Raw genomic sequence first — 20,823 nt, 5'->3', positions numbered from 1 at the left:
TGGGGGTTGTGCTTACAGCCCAACACCGTGCAGGGCGTTTGGCATTTGCCAGAGAACACCAAGATTGGCAAATTCGCCACTGGCGCCCTGTGCTCTTCACAGATGAAAGCAGGTTCACACTGAGCACGTGACAGACGTGACAGAGTCTGGAGATGCCGTGGAGAACGTTCTGCTGCCTGCAACATCCTCCAGCATGACCGGTTTGGCGGTGGGTCAGTCATGGTGTGGGGTGGCATTTCTTTGGGGGGCCGCACAGCCCTCCATGTGCTCGCCAGAGGTAGCCTGACTGCCATTAGGTAGCGAGATGAGATCCTCAGACCCCTTGTGAGACCATATGCTGGTGCAGTTGGCCCTGGGTTCCTCCTAATGCAAGACAATGCTAGACCTCATGTGGCTGGAGTGTGTCAGCAGTTCCTGCAAGAGGAAGGCATTGATGCTATGGACTGGCCCGTCCATTCCCCAGACCTGAATCCAATTGAGCACATCTGGGACATCATGTCTCGCTCCATCCACCAACGCCACGTTGCACCACAGACTGTCCAGGAGTTGGCGGATACTTTAGTCCAGGTCTGGGAGGAGATCCCTCCAGGAGACCACCCGCCACCTCATCAGGAGCATGCCCAGGCATTGTAGGGAGGTCATACAGGCATGTGGAGGCCACACACACTACTGAGCCTCATTCTGACTTGTTTTAAGGACATTACATCAAAGTTGGATCAGCCTGTAGTGTGGTTTTCCACTTTAATTTTGAGTGTGACTCCAAATCCAGACCTCCATGGGTTGATAAATTGGATTTCCATTGATTATTTTTGTGTGATTTTGTTGTCAGCACATTCAACTATGTAAAGAAAAAAGTATTTAATAAGATTATTTCTGTCATTCAGATCTAGGATGTGTTGTTTAAGTGTTCCCTTTATTTTTTTGAGCAGTATACTTTGCACATGAACGGCCGCTCATTCTGAAAGAAATTGCAATGTTGTTGTCTCTCTGTTGAAAACAGTCTATCATCCTGTAGAGTTCATAAGAGTCTCTGGTTAACTTTCCCAGATGTCACAATGTATTTTGTGGTTGTAGGTGGTTAGGATGGTTACTTCAGAGTACCATTTGGAAAGGTTCTCATAGAATAGATGCTTTGGCAGTTGTCAGTATTCTCGTACTAGGTTTACGTAATTTCAAGCTGCAGACTCGTAGTTCGTGCCAACTAGAATTTGCTCCTTCTTCTGTAGTGATCGACAGTCTCAGAGTTTAACCATTTCCAGCAGTGTAGCCAAAACTACAGCTGTATGGTCTCCGTGGCTTATAGAATTGTAGCCATTCCAACGTGGGGACGTCATCCTGGCATTCTCTGACTTAATGTATATTTTGTAGGATAGTGTTTTATTCTCTTTTGGAAGAAGGGGCAGTTCTATGATGCCTAACGTGATGTCTGGGCTCACGGGGGTGTGGCCACTGACTAGTCAATCCTTATATGAAAATCCATACTCTCATTTAGAAGGTTAACATCACATTACATCTTTTCACAAATAGTTTCATGTTTAATCACATATGTTTCAACATATTTAGATGTATACTTGACAGCTGGGAAATGTACACTTTAAGAGATACAGTTATGTGTGTTTCCTGTCGTTCATGAGATCACCAAATGAAACACACTCGTCATGACTGTCCTTTAAGTGTCCACGGACCATTCCCACATTCTCAAAAGTAGAAATATTGTTTAGTTCTCCCATTTTGGGGATTAGGAGTTTTGAACTAAGATAAGCTCTTTGTTCTGGTAGACTCTCTCCCTTAATAATGCATGGCAGTTTCTACCAGGTATTTATGACCTGGCGGAATGTCATAAAACTTGTGGTGGGGAGAGTGAAAGAGGGGGCAGACACAATATACACCCCCAAAGGGCCACATTGTGACAATTTTTACTATTTTCTACATTGTAGAATAGTAGTGAAGACATTAAAACTATGAAATAACACATACAGTATCATGTAGTAACCAAAAAACTGTTAAACAAATATTTAAATGTTTTATTCTTCAAAGTAGCCACCCTTTGCATTGATGACAGTTTTGCACACTCTTGGCATTCTCTCATCCAACTCATCCAAAACCATTTCAAATGGGTTGAGGTCGGGTGATGCACCACTCCATCACTCTCCTTCTTGGTCAAATAGCCCTTACACCGCCTGGAATTGTGTTTTGGGTCATTGTCCTGTTGAAAAACAAATGATAGTCCCATTAAGTGCAAACCAGATGGGATGGCATATCGCTGCAGAATGCTGTGGTAGCCATGCTGGTAAAGTGTGCCTTGAATTCTAAATAAATCACAGACAATGTCACCAGCAAAGCACCCCCACACCATCACACCTCTTCCTCCATGCTTCACGGTGGGAACCACACATGCGGAGATCATCCCTTCACCTACACTGTGTCTTACAAAGACATGGCAGTTGGAACCAAAAATCTCAAATTTGGACTCATCAGACTAAAGGACACATTTCGACCGGTCTAATGTCCATTGCTTGTGTTTCTTGGCCCAAGCAAGTCTCTTCTAATTATTGGTGTCCTTTAGTACTGCTTTCTTTGCAGCAATTCAACCATGAAGGCCTGATTTACGCTGTCTCCTCTGAACAGTTGATGTTGAGATGTGTCTGTTACTTGAACTCTGTGAAGTATTTAATTGGGCTGCAATCTGAGGTGCAGTTAACTCCAATTAACTTTTCTCTGCAGCAGAGGTAACTCTGGGTCTTCCTTTCCTGTGGCGGTCCTCATGAGCGCCAGTTTCAATATAGTGCTTGATGGTTTTTGCTACTGCACTTGCAGAACCTTTGAAAGTTGATATTTTTCTGATCGACTGACCTTCATTGTCACGGCTGTCGAAAGGAGCAGACCAAAGTGCAGCGTGGTTGTAGTTCCACATTTTATTAAATCCGTTAAACTTTGCAAAACATAAATAACTGAATTGACAAAGACAACAAACCGTGACGCAGAGAGAAACAAACACTACTCAAAATATAATAACCCACAAAAACCCAAGAAAAACCCCTACTTAAATATGATCTCCAATCAGAGGTAACGAGGACCAGCTGCCTCCAATTGGAGATCAACGCAAACAACCCCAACATAGAAATAGAAAAACTAGAACTTAAACATAGAAATAGAAAACATAGAAAAACACAAAACACCCCCTGTCACGCCCTGACCTACTCTACTATAGAAAATGACATCTTATTAGGGTCAGGACGTGACATTCATGTCTTAAAGTAAGTCTCTTTGCTTATTTGAGCTGTTCTTTCCATATTTTGGACTTGGTCTTTTACCAAAAAGGGTTATCTTCTGTATACCACCCTACCTTGTCACAAGACAACTGATTGGCTCAAAAGCACTACAAAGGAAAGAAATTACACAAATTAACTTTTAACAAGGCACACCTGTGAATTGAAATGCATTCCAGGTGACTACCTCATGAAGCTGGATGAGAGAATGCCATGAGTGTGCAAAGCTTTCATCAAGGCAAAGGGTGACTACTTTGAAGAATCTGAAATATAAAATATATTTTGATTTGTTGAACACTTTTTTGGTTAATACATGATTCCATACGTGTAATTTCATAGTGTTGATGTGTTCACTATGATTCTACAATGTAGAAAATATAAAAAATAAAGAAAAACCCTTGAATGAGTAGGTGTTCTAAAACTTTTGACCGGTTGTGTAGGCTTCCAAACTCTGTTTTAGACAATGCTGACTTTATGACCAACATTATTCTATTTACACTTTGTAGTAGGTGTGTCCAAACTTTTGACTGGTACTGTATATATATTTTTACATAATCACTACATCTTAGACAAGACAGCAAAAAATCCTCAAGTCATGTACTTGCATTGATGGCTACCAACATATGCTTTTGTAGGGGGACCATTGTAGTCTCAGTCGAATGGACAGGGTTCTAATGTTTCAGAGGCTACTAATGCCAAAGTAATCATACTGACACACAACAAATACTACTAAGAGATAAATATGGTTCTAAGGAAATGCATACAGTGTTTGACACAATTTTTTAGTTTAGGACCTGTATATGATGCAATATAGGTAGCGTTGCATTTTTGCAACTGTGGTTCTCAAAGGGATAAAACAGAAAAACGGTTAAAATTAGGCATTCATTCCGACTGTTTGGGATAGGGTTAAAACATAAAAAATATGAAAGAGTGCCTAGCACTGGGATTGAAACCTCGATCCTCAGAGCCGTAGCTTGGGGTTCAAGCCCTTCCTCTATCCAAACCCACAACGCCCTATCAAGCCGCGAGCCTACTAGATGGTAATAGGTGCTCACATTGCCCCTAGTGGATGGTATCGAAGGCATCTCCCGACGTCCTGGGAATCTGGACAAACGTTGAATACTGAAGCGGATCTGGTGTGACCTGGCTGCAACACCAGCGCTAGAGGGAGTAGTGACGTGTGATGACCCGGTAGACATTTTTCAGAGCATCAGACTGCTTGTTCAGGGACACCCGGACACAGAATGAGCAGGAAAACAATGTCCCACCTGCCTATGTGAAAGAGACAGTGGTGTAGCAACAGTATAGGATAATCGGTCTACTCCCATGACATCACTGCCTGAGGCTAACTATGTCTAACATCACTGCATGTCAGTCAATACCACACACAGTGAGTTAAAACAGGGATAAAACATGTTTCTTGTTGTTATTCCGAACAGGAACCTGTTGCTCAGAGACATTTGGTATTGTGTTATGTAATTGGGGAATGGGCACTGACATGATAGGACATGTAGTTCACTGTCTGCTAGCTTTTGTTCTTTTTTCAAATCAGTGTCTGACCAGCGAATCCAGGTATGCGCTTGCATGTAATTAAATGCCAGGCAAAGCACGAAAACCAGCCTAGTTGCCCTGATGTAGAGGATGCAGAAGAAGTTATGTCACATGCCATGTTTTATCAGTGACCTTGTTTACAGTATAAAGGTACAGGACCTGACGCACCATAGCAATGATTAATTTATTTTACTCAGGGGTGTGAAGAGTCACTTCAGAGTATGGGAGAAGGAGAAAAGGGCAAAGTCGTACTCCTGAGTCACGCCGTTCATAAAGGCAAACAACGGAGTAGAAATTGACATCCAAAAAGGTTCATACTTACAAATGTATAACAATTTGGGTATTTATAAGCCACACATACATTATAGGTTGACTTTTGCATTAAGATAAAAACAGCCTTGCCAGTCCTCAGCTCTCTTTATGTGTCACACCCTGACCTTAGAGATTCTTGTTATTCTCTATGTTTAGTATCTGTGCCTGACAGAACTGTGCACTTTCGTTTTGTTACTTTGGTATTTTGTTGAAGTGTTTTGTGAATAAAAGTATCATGAACACTTACCACGCTGCGCCTTGGTCCACTTCTACCACCAACGAGAGCCGCTACATTATGCTGTGATCGTGTCACATAAATCGTTTTTTAGATCCCCTTAGTGTTTCCTCCAATATAGATATTATCAGATATTGAATAGTAAACATTTTTCCCTCATAGTAAAAGGGTTCTGACAGGGATCTTAGAAGGTCAAGTAGCAAGAAGCCATTAAAAGTGTGGTGAGTGGTAGCTTTCTTTTGATTAGATACAGATGCTGAAGGAAAGATGTTAGAATGTATTTCCTTCGTAGAACTCCCTGCAACTGCCTTCAATGTCAGCTGACCACACTCAGGAGTAGCTCACTTTTTTTTATAGAACTGTATTTAAATCTCTAAAGTTTCCATATACCCTTCCACTAATGACCAGTGATTTCTCCCAGTTTGAAATGTTAACTACAGAAATGTGGCTAGTGATATTTTGCAATGAAGAGAACTAGTGTATTTGGTAAATGGATACAGTAGGCTGTTATTTCATACACTACATTATCTCCCGCTGAGAGAACATTCAAAATAGAAACTGACTATAAGGATTTAGGTATTCTATCCGCTTTAGTGGCATGTTGGTTTTAAAAACGAACAATTTGAAATATCTATAAATAGGACAATTGCATTGAGTTTGAGTTCAACCATGTGCCTCCTGCTTAATATAAGTCTTACCATTATTGACCTTTCTTTACTCCATATAGTCAAAGGTCTTTCAACAAGAGGTCTTATCCACATGATTTATCTCTCAGTGTGTCTTATTTACACAACACGTTTACAGACAACAGGCTTGGATCACCCCAACATTGTCATACATGATTTATTGTCCAACAGTTTCAAGATATGTAACAGATGCTTCTTTCACATTTCCTCTGACACTCTGATTTATTCTGAGCTCTTACTAGGTGAATAAGAAGAACATACTTCATAAATATCCTCAACCCAGAGCGTGTGTCCACTTTAAACTCAGTGAATTGAGAATATTGGCTATAAATACATGAGATCAAGAGTAATTTCTCCTGACCCTAATACAAATTTACAACAGGGACATTTTAATTAATCTTCTCAGGACCGTGGGGGACAAATTCCATTGTATTAATGTCAATTTCAGTCGGACATTAGATTGAACATGCTGAGGAGACCATAATGGAGGGAGTCGTTGGTTGGTGACTGAACTACGGTTTTGGTTTCCAGCGATACCTATTCAATATGTCCGATCAAGCAAGAAGTCATGCTAGTAGTCCTTGTAGTATTGCTGTTCTCCTGCATGGGTTCAGTTATTTTTACACCCCCGTTGATCATGCCATCCCCTACGGTCCTTAATGTGTTTTTTTTTGTATGTCATCGTCGTATTAAGGCCATCCATTAGATTGGTAAACCCCCCCAACCGTATTCTTCTGCCTGGCTCGTCTGTTGTTTACGTTGTTTACCCATGGGGCAACTCCATTTAATCCCTACTGAACATCACATTGTGGCTTAATATGGTCGGTTGGGCAATAATATGATAGAATGTTGAAATAAAGAAGACAGGCAGGCAGAATAGGAAGGGGAAAAGGGGGGAAAAAACGTCAGGAAGAACAGCTCACATAAAGACTCTGATAGGTAGATGGGCTGTCAGAGGAGCTTTTGACGCTTCATTTGCCGGTCGGGGGGGTTTATGCATGAGTTTTTTTTTTGCCGGAGTGGCTCAGGCTCTGGCTCAGGCTCTGCCAGTAGTGTTCGGCTGTGAGTCCAGCTCCAGACTGAGTGACCGGGATGAGGCGGTATCGGGACGAGGGACAGGGGCAGCGCCCGGAGGTTAGTGTCCAAATTGTCCAAAAGCAAATGTGACAACCGTGGATGAGATTTTGGAAGGGGAATAGGGGAGGTGGAGGAGGAGAGGGAGGAAGAGGGGGAGGAGGAGGAGGAAGCTTCTCCGTTTTGGCTTCATGATTTTGCTCTCTCTAAAACAGAAATGTAGGACCTCTAACACCTTTTGATCAGCTTGGTTTTGTGTTTATTTTCTCTTGAAAGTATGGTAGGTTGCTTTTCAGGCTTGTTCATAAGAAAAACAAGGACAGTAATTGTTGTTTTCTCTTCTGTCTTCAATAGTAATTTTCTCTTTCTTTTGCAGCAAGCGTTGGATTCCAACCTGAGTCATTTGGTCAAGAGGAACAATGAGTTGGAGGGGTTGATGGGAAAGTTGATCCAGACCTGTCAACATGTAGAGGTGAGCGCTCTATGTCACTGACCATACTATTAGTTCAGAGATGCGTGCACGTGCAAGGTGCATGCTGTATTTAGTTAGTGTCGTGCATGTGATGCAAGCCCAATTCACTGTATGCTGTTCACCTCAGAGAAAACTTTGTTCATTTTTGTTTTGATGTCAAATTTCAAATGAAGAATGATGATTTCCCTGACATGCTTATGCCCATGTTCTCATGTCATCATGAAGTAGTTTATGTGGCCACAGATGCTCCTATCTCTGCTTGAGTTTGCATATACAATCTTGGTCTACAATTTCAAAATGCACAATGTTTTCCTGATATGTAGGCTACTTATCATTGAGTTGTCAAGCAACACATTATAAACATTGATTATATTATATATGTGTCCAATTTAAATATGCGCATGTGCAATACAATCAGATTATACTGATGTATACGGAGACAAAAGATTGGTTGTGCCACTTCTTTAATGAAGGTTCTTCTGGATTAAGCCTTTCTGACCATAGCCACTTGTTCTTGATCTGTGATGATTCAAATTAGAAGTGCCTAAGAGGAAAGAGTCACAGCCCCATGGTGGAAGAGTGGGCTAGGAAATGACATGTCCTGAATCTTTATGACTTATACTCTAAGCAGAGATCGTATTATGTTTCCATGGCCACTGTGACCAGTACACTAAAATGTTTGAGGACAGGCCGCAGGTCCACTTTGGTCATTTCATTTAGCCTTTTAAAATCCACAAACTTGGTCCTTTCAAAACGGATGTATTTAAATAATGCATCAGAGAAAAAGAGGGGAAATATCTGACCTCGTTTTCATGGTGGATGTAGGTCGGAACGAATGTGTACATGGTTTTTAAACACATTAAATAATGAGTGTATAGGCTAACTCTTGAGCTTTTCAGTTTTTGTATGTGTTTGTGTGTGTGTGTGTGTGTGTGTGTGTGTGTGTGTGTGTGTGTGTGTGTGTGTGTGTGTGTGTGTGTGTGTGCGCGTGTGTGCGTATGTGCAGCTTGTGCTCAGTGAATCAACTTTGCAAAAGTAATCCGCGTGAATAATTGAGGAATGTGGAATGACTTGCGTACTTATTGTGCAACTCATGAAACGACTTCATTAAATCTGTAGATTTTAATTTGCTATATCCACCCCAAGGATTACAGTTAGAGTTATTTTTAGTATAGTCATCATCACTGTGCCTAAATGTGCAAGGAGTGGAAAGACACCCTTTCTCAGCACTTAAAGAGAGTACACAGGACACGTGTGTACTTTTTGGAGAGACCGCTAAATATTTTAAAGCCTTCTAAAGAAAATCAGCCTCTCTTCCACCTTCTGTTAAAAGTTTGAGCTCTTTTGACGCGCAAATTCCCCAGAAACGCATTTACTTCGGGTTAAATGAATCACTTATGCTCCTGCCAAAGACTCTGTCATGTCCGTCACACCCCCTTGCCATGGCCAAAGGCTGAGCCCACAGTGTGTCAGCCACGTGTACTCATGACGCTGTCATGGCAACATGGCCACAGCATGTGTGTGTGTGCTTGCTTGTCTGTTTTTGTAGGTATATAGGGGAGAGAGAGAAAGAGACAGAAATGCGGGGCTAATTAATAAGTATTCATCTAATCTAATTAATCTAAGATTTCAAGAGATGCTAGAATGATTTAGGAGGAATTCAGTATGTCCTCACTGAACATCCATCTCCTACTGTAATACAAAGATGGTTCATAAGACCTAAAATCAACAAATATTGCATAGTAGATCAGAGGGAGAGATAGTGGCACTCACCCATGACCTCCTCTAAACCCTGTGAACGTACAGTAGAGAAACCCACTCACAGGGCGAAGGAACCTAATTACTGGCGTTGGAAAAAATGGATCTGTGTGCGTTTCAATGAGTCCCTTTCATATCATAAACAGCCTGTCCACACCAGGGAGTGACCGTAACACACCTCGTTGGCTTGGCAACTCTCAAACAATCCCCTCTTTCACGACTCCCCTCTCTGCTTTTCGCTTCGCTTCGGTTGAAATTTGTCCAGGTGGTGAAATCTGTGTTTCACCAGGACATAACAACGGGCACCGAAGAGGCATCTATTTCAAAGGCCGGTGGTTAGTAAAGTGGATCTGAGTGTGCATGCACAAACCTTCAAGATCTGTAGACTGATCCAAATGCTACATAGAATTGAGCACTGTTAGACTCAGCAAAACACAGGCGCAGGCAGTCCTTATCTTCTGTAGTAGCCAGAAACAAACACACATTAAGGTACTGTGGTTCAATATTGATTCATTCACCTGGAGGTTATTATTTGCAATGCAAAACCAACGGACATCTGAATTATCATTAGTTGAACTACAGCTTTAAATGGATACTGCAAGATTCTGACAATTAATGTTTTTCTACTTTTTTCTAAATCGCGGCCCTGAGACAGGTCGGACATTTTGATAATTACAACCCATTAATGGGATACTGTGAGATCCGTCTTTCGACAAAGCCAGAGTCAGATGAACTCGTGGCTAGCATTTGTATATCTCTGCATGCAGTATGAAAGAAGGTAGAGGTAGATTTGCAAGCCAGTGCTGAGCCACTGCCTACTAGCGTTAGCGCAAACCATGCGCTAGTGTTCCTGCAGACTTCCAGTCATTGTGCTGACGCTAGATATCGTTGGCCCTTGAAACTACTTCTAACTTCCTTCATAATGCACACAGACATAAAAATGGTATCCATGAGTTTGTCTAACTCTGGGTAAGTAGAACAATAAATGGTTTGTACTTACAGTTTACTTAAGGCTATGAATTATCAGACAGATGAATTATGTTTCATCTGTGTTTTTCAGGTCAATGCATCACGGCAGGAGGGAAAGCTGATGGAAGAATGCGACCTCCTAATTGATATCATCCAGCAAAGGAGACAGATCATTGGGACCAAAATCAAGGAGGGAAAGGTAAGTTCCAGGAGTGGCCATGGGTCTGAAAGGGGAATCCCATCCAACACACACACACACAATCCTCTGCACTTTCACTGAGCTGCAGTCTGAACTGTAAGGCCTGGGAGGGAATGTAATAGTAAAACAACAGAAGGGTAAATGTCTCTCGCCTTCTGTTCGGGGTCTGCATTGGATCTGTTGGAAAGTCCACCGTCTGTTCACTCAATTTGTTCATTTATGATGCAAAGCGAACATTTGAACAAGGTCACCAGGGGAATTGGACCATGCTTAATTATCAAAATGTCCGACCTACAGGGCATGTCTCAATTATTTTTACTGACTGACTGAGTTGGAATTCACTCAAAGCTAACTATTTGTTGTCAGAGAGGAAATGAAAAGGACTTCACACTTTGTGTTACTTTTACTTGCTTCAGTTCCCTTGCTGTATTTCTGTTGGCGTTGGAATTACCAATAGCAGTCCAGGGTTAGTCAGAAACCAGGTTCCTGCAGTTTCTCTAAAGGGCGGGACTTCCTTCCTTCCTGGTCTCGTGTCAGGACTTGAGTCAGGAGCGGGGCTTTAAAGTAGAAGTACCAATATCAGGGGCCATAGAGGCAGTTTAGCTCTGGCCTTTCGGCTGGAAATGAAAACCTGCCTAAATGGAAATCCTTTATGGTGGGCGGTTGCCGCTGAGATGATAGAGAGACAATTTGGTATTTTTTCCTGCTCCTACACCTCTGGCATTGTCCAGATATAGGATGCGGGTGACAAGTTGTTTCATATAAATACCAGAAAATTGCAACAGAAATATACACATACGAATGAAACCAAATATTAGTTGTTTAGTTGAGTGGGTCAGAACATGTTGATGAGGGTAGTGTCTCTGACCTAAATACAACATCCAACCAACCACATTTCACAGCCCTCAATCACTCTCTCTAAACCTCTCATTAGGTTAAGAGAAAGCAACAAGCAAAAAACATCTGGATATGATCCCAAACGCCCCATCTGGGCTAAATCTCTAACATCCCTGATGTGGGATTGAGTTAATCACCTTCAACCCATTCTAACTCCTATCTGCTCTATAGGCAGTCCGGATCAGGAAGCTAGCCCAGCAGATCTCCAACTGTAAGCAGTGCATCGAGAGGTCCTCTGCCCTCATCACCCAGGCCGATCAGACCCTGAAGGAGACGGACCACGCCCGATTCCTCCAGACCGCCAAGAGTATCACCGAAAGGTGAGCCAGGCCAGCAAGGAGAGTGTGGTAGAAATTCACTACGAACACTGGGTCTCTGACTATCCATTGGCCATTCACGGTCAATCCAATGTGCAACGTAGTGGGATAGTTGTGAACTAAACCCTCTGGGATATGTGTTTGCGTTAGGGTTTCCATGGCGACAGCCTCCTCTCAGGTCCTGATTCCAGAGATCAACCTGACGGACACGTTTGACACGTTCGCTCTGGACTTCACCAAGGAGAAGAAGCTGCTGGAGAGCCTGGACTACCTCACAGGTATAGAGTACAATCAGCTCTGGTTACTAGTAGTGGTGGGCGCCAAAAGGGATAGTTCAATACAATGTATAATTTGGCAATATCGTGATATACTGTAATATTGTTGCCTATATCATGATATTGCTTTATATCATGATATCTACTATATAAAAGCACTGACAATATATGTGGCTATAATCAATTGTTAAGAGCGTGAGTTGGCATCTCTCTCTACAACCATAACCTAAAAATGTGGTTGAATGCACTTAACCTTACTGTGGTCCAAAGTTCCACATCTACATAATGTCAAAATTGTCTTGGTTATTGTCAATGTTATTGCATGTTATTGCAGTACACATATGAATAGGTTTCTATGAGATCGTGGAAGGGGTTGTTGTTAGGTCTTTGCGATGGCTGAGGGTTTCGCTTGAGGGCTGGCTCACTAAGTGAATTAGTCTGAGTCATCGATGTGTACTCACTGGCGGAGGGTGAGAGCGAGAGAGGTTGAGAGCGAGAGTGGGAGAAAGAAAGAGAGGGAGAGAGAAAGAGAGGGAGAGAGATGAGATGAGAGATGAGAGAGCGGAGGGTTAGGGAGGGGAGGAGAGTGAAATATGTCATCAGCCAAATCACACTGTCAACCTCTGAAATATCATCTGGGCTATAAATGATCATTAGCAAACAAAAGCATTGCAATCAATATAAGTCACTAGCCTTCAGTCCTCCTTTAAGAGCCACAGTAATTTGTTTGAGGTCAAACAACATGCTCAAAGGTGAACTACTGGTATTCCATTGTTATGCCATAACATTTTCCATTCTTATCCTTCTCTAATTTCGCATTACCCTTATCTAGCACCAAGTCCTCCGGGCATCAGAGAAGAGCTCTGCACTGCATCGTACGACACCATCACCGTCCATTGGACCTCAGATGACGAGTTCACAGTGCTTTCCTATGAGCTTCAGTATGCTATCTTCACAGGGCAAGCCAACGTTGTCAGTAAGTATCTGGGTGTAGGCAGAAATGCAGTCACACATACCAGAAACACCTCCAAGCACACAACTATCTTCATAGGTCAAGCCAATGTTGTCAGTATGTATCAGGGTGTAAGTTAAACTACCCTCTGGCATACCAGACACACCACCAGACACACAATGGTATCTTCACATGGCAAGCCAATGGTGCTAGTAAGTGCACAGAACGCCTTGAGAGAACACTTTGTGCTCACAATTCTCTCCTGATGATAAATTTTGTATTTTCCAACTCAAAGCCCCGCGATAAATCAAGTGCAAAGCCAAACAGCTGGAGGACTTAAGAATCAAAACCGAATCATGCGTTTCTTCTCATCGAGCCGGTCGACTACAGCCAATGGGGTGAGCTCAAATCTCAGGATCTCAGCTTGAGTTATTACAGTGTCAAAGGGGACAGAGTGGGAAGGAGAGAGGGAGACAAGCTGACTCGGAGCGAATTACAGTCATAACACGAATCAGTGCTCAGAGCTCTCCTCCCCCACGGATCACGCCTGAACGCCACACTCATGCATACTTCGCTGGGCAAGCAATATAAAATGAGGTCATGGGATGGGAAATATAGCTTCTTAGATGAAGAGAACAGAGGGGGAAGTGTGGCTCGATGAAAGCGGACGGCTAACAAGGTTATAGGATGTCATGAGAATAAATAGGATATGATGTCTCGTATTGTGAGCATCTAACTTCACTTCAAACAATAGCATTTTAGCAACAGCTAAAAAAATAAGAGAACACTGAAAACTACCAGAACTATAGCTTTAATATTGCAATACATCCCCAGCGTTGCTGCAATTTGGAACAAGAGCCGCTGGCTTTTTCCATGCTTTAATCATGTTGAAAACTCCAGTGTCCCCAAGTTGAATGCCTTTTTGAACGTCTTTCGATACCGTTATACAAAATGAATGAACATAAATGTATAATAGAAGTCGCCGATGTTCACCCTTGAATGATAATTGAACATAACAATTGTGTCAGATGCTGTCTTTGGAACTCCATTGAGCAGAAGACCCTCTAAGGGTCTTTTTTATTTTTTTATTTTTTAAGTCTACCAACATCAGCACTTTTCATGAGGGGTGGCGTAAACCCAATGTGACACCAGTTTTTTTCCACTTCCTCCTCTCCTCATCCTCTGCACACGCTATGTTCTCTTCCCGCTCTAGTTTCACATCCAATCACCAGGTCTAAGCTCTGGGCTGAGGCTGAGGTGTTGTCACAATGTCACATCTTAGAAATGTCTCCGAAAACACGGCAGAGGAAAACGGGTGACGGCAAACACTGGTCCCATAGGGTCTCACTCAGCGTCATTTAATTGCAGGGCAATTTAATAACTCACTGTGTTTTCTCTCACCAATGTAAATGATGTGTGACAGACACTCCGTTCCAAAATGGCTGCCATGTGTGAGGTGAGAATGGCGCGTTTCCATTTAAAATATTGGCAAACGTGCGGTACATTCACAGTGCACTATACATTTACAGCAGGGCAGCCTTCAGAACACACGTTAGACGTGATGACGGGGTATGATGGGACATGGTAGCCTATAGGGACGGACAAAAAGGTGTAATGGGTTCGCACTCAAGAAGATGTCACGTGAAGCATACGGAGAATACACTGTGCACTCAGCACGATGGCCGCTCTGTCAGAGAATTAAGCCTACGGGCATCAATGTGGCACAGCACAGCTTAGTATAGGCCTATCAATGTACAGCACAGCTTAGTATAGGCCTATCAATGTACAGCACAGCTTAGTATAGGCCTATCAATGTACAGCACAGCCAGTCCCATGGAACAGCACAGCCATTGAGAGGTGACTGACCTCCCCCGTCCTAACACCCACAGAAACCACATGAAACAGCAGAGTAGAGTGAATGGCAATAGAAAGGGAATGTGTTGGATCCTAATAAATGAATCACTGCTAATGGCATAATGCTGCGTTGCATTCTGGCTGACTGTCTTTTTGAACATCACCGGCATTTGTCATAATGACTTGACTTTGTATGATAAATTACCCCTTAATTCCACATGTCTACTACACCCTCCGACACCAAAGTCCTTTTGGACAAGAATCATTGTCTGAACACACTGATCATGCATCCTTCCCCTCTCACTTGGGTATGATTAAAAGGCCATAGAATTGATTGAGGAAATGACTGATAGTGGAATTTGGACCACTCCTCTCTATCCTATAGCTATGGTCTCCTAGGACCACATGAATCAACTTCCTCCCCTCCTAACACAAACAAACTCAAACCTACACCTCTCTCACACTATAGATAAGACTTCCCTAACTAAAGAATTACAAAATACAATATGTTGGGGGAAATATGGACTTAATTAGGTGAATGTTGATATTTGGTCCAAGTATGATACTTACCTTGGCTGAGGATTGGCTGTCTCTGAGGCAGGCAAAGTAAATAATTTCCTCATTATGTGACAATGAACTTTGCTTATGTCCTGGAATTCAGTAGTTTACGAGTGACCTTATCAATTGAAAATCTTTGCTTTTCAACGTTTATCAAGGCCACAATACTTCAACAACAAAGTATGTGTACTGTACATGTGTAGTCTGTGTTGTGGGTCTGTTATAGCCACTCTGTGTTTGTTTATGTGACTGCATGTGTGCAAACGGAGACATATGTGTGTTCACTCATACGCACCAATGCATAGCTGAGTGTGTATGCATGACAACACTATAACTGTGTGTCTGTGTCTCCCTCCCAGGCCTGTGTAACTCAGCAGACAGCTGGATGATTGTGCCTAACATCAAGCAGAACCACTACACCGTCCACGGCCTGCAGAGTGGCACCAAGTACATCTTCATCGTCAAAGCCATCAACCAGGCAGGTGCCCGCAGCAGTGAGCCAGGGACACTCAAAACCAACAGTAAGGGCGCCATACATTACGATATAAGGAAACTTGGCATAATGACATACAGTTTTAGAGAAGTATCTTGTGATTCTTACCTAATATGGTCACAAGATTATGTATCAATACAGTGTCCATATTAGGACAGCATCACATGTCGGGGATGGTGTCCTAATATGGACACCATACATACAGCTGCTGCCTTCATAGCCTATCCTATCATAGCCCCTTGCTAACTTAACCATGTTGTCTCTCTCCGTCCTCTTCGTCCAGGCCAACCATTCAAGCTGGACCCCAAGTCCGCCCACAAGAAGCTGAAGGTCTCCCATGACAACCTGACGGTGGAGCGTGACGAGACGACATCGAAGAAGGGACACGGCCAGGAACGCTTCACCAGCCAGAGTAGCTACGGAGTCGTCGGTAACGTTTACATCGACAGCGGACGCCACTACTGGGAGGCCCTGATTGGAGGAAGCACATGGTGAGTTAGACCTGGGAGACCTGATGGACCAATGTCTTGCTCTGAGCCACATGGTGTTTGGCCTGATGGATCTGGCTGGGTAGAATGACAGAGATAGAGGGGCGGTTATGTTACGCCACTTTCTAAGTCACTTTAAGGCACATTTATACAATGTAGACAGAGAAAGATTCAATGCACATTTAACCTCTATGGGCTAGGTGGGACGCTCACCTACTCAACAGCCAGTGTAATCCCGTGGCGCGTTATTCAAATTCCTCAAAAATGCAAAAACTTCAATTTTTCAAACATATGACTATTTTACACCATTTTAAAGATAAGACTCTCATTAGTCTAACCACACTGTCCGATTTCAAAAAGGCTTTACAATGAAAGCAAAACATTATGTTATACAATACATGCATGTTTTGTTCAATCAAGTTCATATTTATATCAAAAACCAGCTTTTTACATTAGCATGTGACTAGCATGTGACTAGCATTCCCACCGAACACTGCCGGTGAATTTACTAAATTACTCACGATAAACGTTCACAAAAAGCATAACAATTATTTTAAGAATTATAGATACAGAACTCCTCTATGCACTCGATATGTCCGATTTTAAAATAGCTTTTCGGTGAAAGCACATTTTGCAATATTCTCAGTAGATAGCCCGGCATCACAGGGCTAGCTATTTAGACACCCAGCAAGTTTAGCACTCATCAAAGTCAGATTTACTATAAGAAAAATGTTATTACCTTTGCTGTCTTCGTCAGAATGCACTCCCAGGACTTCTACTTCAATAACAAATGTTGGTTTGGTTAAAAATAATCCATAGTTATATCCAAACAGCGGCGTTTTGTTTGTGCGTTCAAGACACTATCCGAAAGGGTAAATAAGGGTGACGAGCATGGCGCAATTCGTGACAAAAAAATTCTAAATATTCCATTACCGTACTTCGAAGCATGTCAACCGCTGTTTAAAATCAATTTTTATGCAATTTTTCTCATAAAAAAAGCGATAATATTTCGACCGGGAATCTGCGTTTAGGTAAACAGACGAAAGAAAATAAAGCATTCGGTCGACTCGGGCACGCGCCTAAGCCCATTGTACTCTGATCGGCCACTTGCCAAAAGCGATAATGTGTTTCAGCCAGAGGCTGCCTCGATATCGTTCAGCTTTTTCCCAGGCTCTGAGAGCCTATGGGAGCCGTAGGAAGTGTCACGTTATTGCAAAGATCCTCAGTCTTCAATAAAAATAGCCAAGATGAAACACAAGTTGTCAGACAGGCCACTTCCTTCATGGAATCTTCTCAGGTTTTAACCTGCCAAATGAGTTCTGTTATACTCACAGACACCATTCAAACAGTTTTAGAAACTTTAGGGTGTTTTCTATCCTAAGCCAATAATGATATGCATATTCTAGTTACTGGGCAGGAGTAGTAACCAGATTAAATCGGGTACGTTTTTTATCCGGCCGTGTCAATACTGCCCCCTAGCCCTAACAGGTTAATAAGTACGAGTTTTTAACACTTGGTAAGTGTTCAAAAGTGTTGAAGTGTTTGGGTTTTAGAGGCTGGTTAACAGTGTCTTCTTACTTCTTTCTCTGCAGGTATGCGGTGGGCATCGCCTACAAGTCGGCCCCCAAGCACGAGTGGATCGGCAAGAACTCGGCCTCCTGGGTCCTGTGCCGCTGCAACAACTCGTGGGTGGTGCGTCACAACAGTAAGGAGCTGGCCATCGAGCCTTCACCCCACCTGCGCCGCGTGGGTGTCCTGCTGGACTACGACGCCGGCTCGCTTACCTTCTACGACGCCGTGGGCTCGCAGCACCTGCACACGTTCCACGTGTCCTTCGCCCAGCCTGTGTGCCCCGTCTTCAACGTGTGGAACAAGTGTCTGACTGTCCTCACGGGTCTGCCCATCCCTGAACACCTAGAAGGGTTGGAAACCCAGGACTGAGACCCCTTGGGAACTAGAGTTCCCCCTGGCCAAACCAGACTAAGTTGGTTTAGGTTAAGTTAGGTTAAGCCACCTTCAAGGCACTTTGGGCCTCTATGACCTAGCAAAGGCCGTCTTCAATCTTGAATCATCCCAGAAAACGTCATGCTACCACCATTTAATTTTAGGCACTTTGGACCACCCCTTGGGCCAACGTCAATCGCACAGACCACCCTCGATTCAACCACAGACCGCTGTTTGCAGTGGGAAAGAAGGAAAGAGCTACGTAGCTGTACAGTTGTGAATTATAGCATTGCCCCACTCCCACCTTCATGATTATGGTACCAAAGTAGCCATGAATTTAAATGATTTTACTACCATTTTCCTGTGCTTATATGATAGATATTCATTATTGAAGTGTAAGAAAATAGCCTAGATAAATTCCAATATGTACATTTTCCCTTATGTTTACATATTGTTCATACATTATTTATGGTCCGTTTACAGGGATAGGAGACATTTATAAAGCTAGGGAAATTATTTTGATGCAATTTATCGATGTTACTGTCTAATCTAGGAAAAGTATTGTGTCCTAATACATTAATAATGTGTAAATTATACATATTTTGTGACAACATAATTTCTTTCTTCCTTACAGTACCTTAAACCCCCAAGCGTAAAAGTACCGTTGCATTTCAGACAAGCAGGGAAACACAACAAATTGTGTCTTTAATTTTTGTTATGTTTTGTCCTCTTTGCAATGGGATAGGTCCTTTGTAGTTCAGCCATGCATGTTATTGTGAATCTCTCAGGTCTATTCCAAATCCTATTTTCCTCCATGAAAATAATGCAAACTACTTTGTCCTCTCCTGAGTGAATACTAACTTCCTACTGTCCTTAGCAGTTGTCACAAACCTGAACTGAAAAACACTTCCACTTTGTTGTTAGGTACAGTGAGGACAAGACTATTACAATAATCTCTCTATTCAGGTCCAGTGACCGCTGGGAGGTAAATTTCAGTGACAACAATCATGCCTCTGGGCATTTGTCATCCATATGTCACACAGGAAAGCACCGCACTTACAAACTCAGTCATTATTTCACCAAGGTCGATGCCACCACTAGCCACAGCTTGACCTCAGCTTGACCACTGTATGACCCAGTGACCATGAACTCCAATGTTGTAGGATACGTCTCGCCACCACACACAGGCACTCCATGATGTACATAATATATTATGTTCTCTTTTACTCTGTCTTCTTTCAAAAGAAGGACCATCTAGATATTTTACAGACCATCTTTAAGTTTTTAAAGGAACAAAATGGATTGGTTCACTCATTAATATGTGTCTTAGGTGTGGTTTGGGATTATCTGTTTCCTTGTATTGGATGCAGCAATTATCTACTCTTCAATGTTACCACAAAAACAGTTTAAATTCAGTTGTGTGTTTGGACACTATTTTAGGAAAGAGGATCGGAATGCTTGTGTCACTGTACAAATATGAAGTAGCATTTGTCGACTGTCAAAGGTTCAATAAAGAAAGATACATTTTAACTTGTTTACTGCCTCCTGTACTGTATATTTTATACACACCGACACACACCGACACACACACACCGACACACACACACACACACACACACACACACACACACACACACACACACACACACACACACACACACACACACACACACACACACACACACACACACACACACACACACACACACACACACACATACTTTGTTGTAAACATCACTTTAGCAATAGTTACCGACCACCAACGTAGCCTAGTATATTGTTTTTTCTCTTTCTAGACCCTTGCCTTCCCACCATAAACCAACCCAGCCAGCCACCTATGTCTAAGTTTAGCCTACAAGCTGGTGAATTTATCCTGAGAACTTCCTGTAGACAACAGGGCCTCTTCCTAGTCTGCTAGAGGCTTTTGTCTCTGGTTCACAGGGGCAACGGTGTGACCGGGCAATATGGGCCTTACCCAAAACAATATGGGCCTCAGACAAAACAACAAAGAGCTGAATACAACTGACTGGGGTCTTTCCTCTTACAACTGACATACATGTTTGACAACTGGTGTGTGTGTGTGTGTGTGTGTGTGTGTGTGTGTGTGTGTGTGTGTGTGTGTGTGTGTGTGTGTGTGTGTGTGTGTGTGTGTGTGTGTGTGTGTGGTACTCCACTGAGTGTCTCAGGGTTGCCATCCCACTGGGCAAAAACTGTGATGATGTGGAAAACTGATTGACTTGCAAAAAGTAATCAATGTAATTTAGTATTTTTTAAGCTGAATTCAATGACAGGGTGAAATCTTTGATTGATTTCACACTTGCATCATTTAGCAGACGCTCTTATCCAGAGCAACTAGGGTTAAGTGCCTTGATCAATGACCGATTTTTTTAAATCTTCACCTAGTCAACTTGGGGATTCAAACAAGCAAACTTTTGGTTACTGACCTAATGCTCTTAACCGCCAGGTTACCCGCCGTCAACATATCACATTGAATTCACGTTAGTTGACAGCTCAAACAAA

At 42.6% G+C, this 20,823-nt stretch overlaps 1 protein-coding gene across 2 annotated transcripts in view; it reads left to right on the top strand.

The window, feature by feature from the left end:
- The window catches only part of LOC106575281 (E3 ubiquitin-protein ligase Midline-1), a 66,072-nt gene extending 46,235 nt beyond the window's left edge, over positions 1–19,837 (top strand). For both annotated transcript variants that reach the window (XM_014151709.3, XM_014151708.3), the window contains exons 3-10: positions 7,504–7,599; positions 10,418–10,525; positions 11,594–11,742; positions 11,890–12,017; positions 12,847–12,990; positions 15,738–15,899; positions 16,155–16,362; positions 17,952–19,837. In XM_014151709.3, the coding sequence (XP_014007184.1) occupies positions 7,504–7,599; positions 10,418–10,525; positions 11,594–11,742; positions 11,890–12,017; positions 12,847–12,990; positions 15,738–15,899; positions 16,155–16,362; positions 17,952–18,300 (1,344 nt within the window). In that variant the 3' untranslated portion in view covers positions 18,301–19,837. The remainder of the gene's footprint in view (positions 1–7,503; positions 7,600–10,417; positions 10,526–11,593; positions 11,743–11,889; positions 12,018–12,846; positions 12,991–15,737; positions 15,900–16,154; positions 16,363–17,951) is intronic.
- The last annotated feature ends 986 nt before the right edge of the window (positions 19,838–20,823 follow it).

Source organism: Salmo salar, chromosome 17 (genome assembly GCF_965601325.2).
Source record: "Salmo salar chromosome 17, fSalSal1, whole genome shotgun sequence".
Classification (NCBI taxonomy): domain Eukaryota; kingdom Metazoa; phylum Chordata; class Actinopteri; order Salmoniformes; family Salmonidae; genus Salmo; species Salmo salar.
Note: the sequence above shows the minus strand (reverse complement) of the source record. Positions and strands in the feature narration are given on the sequence as shown.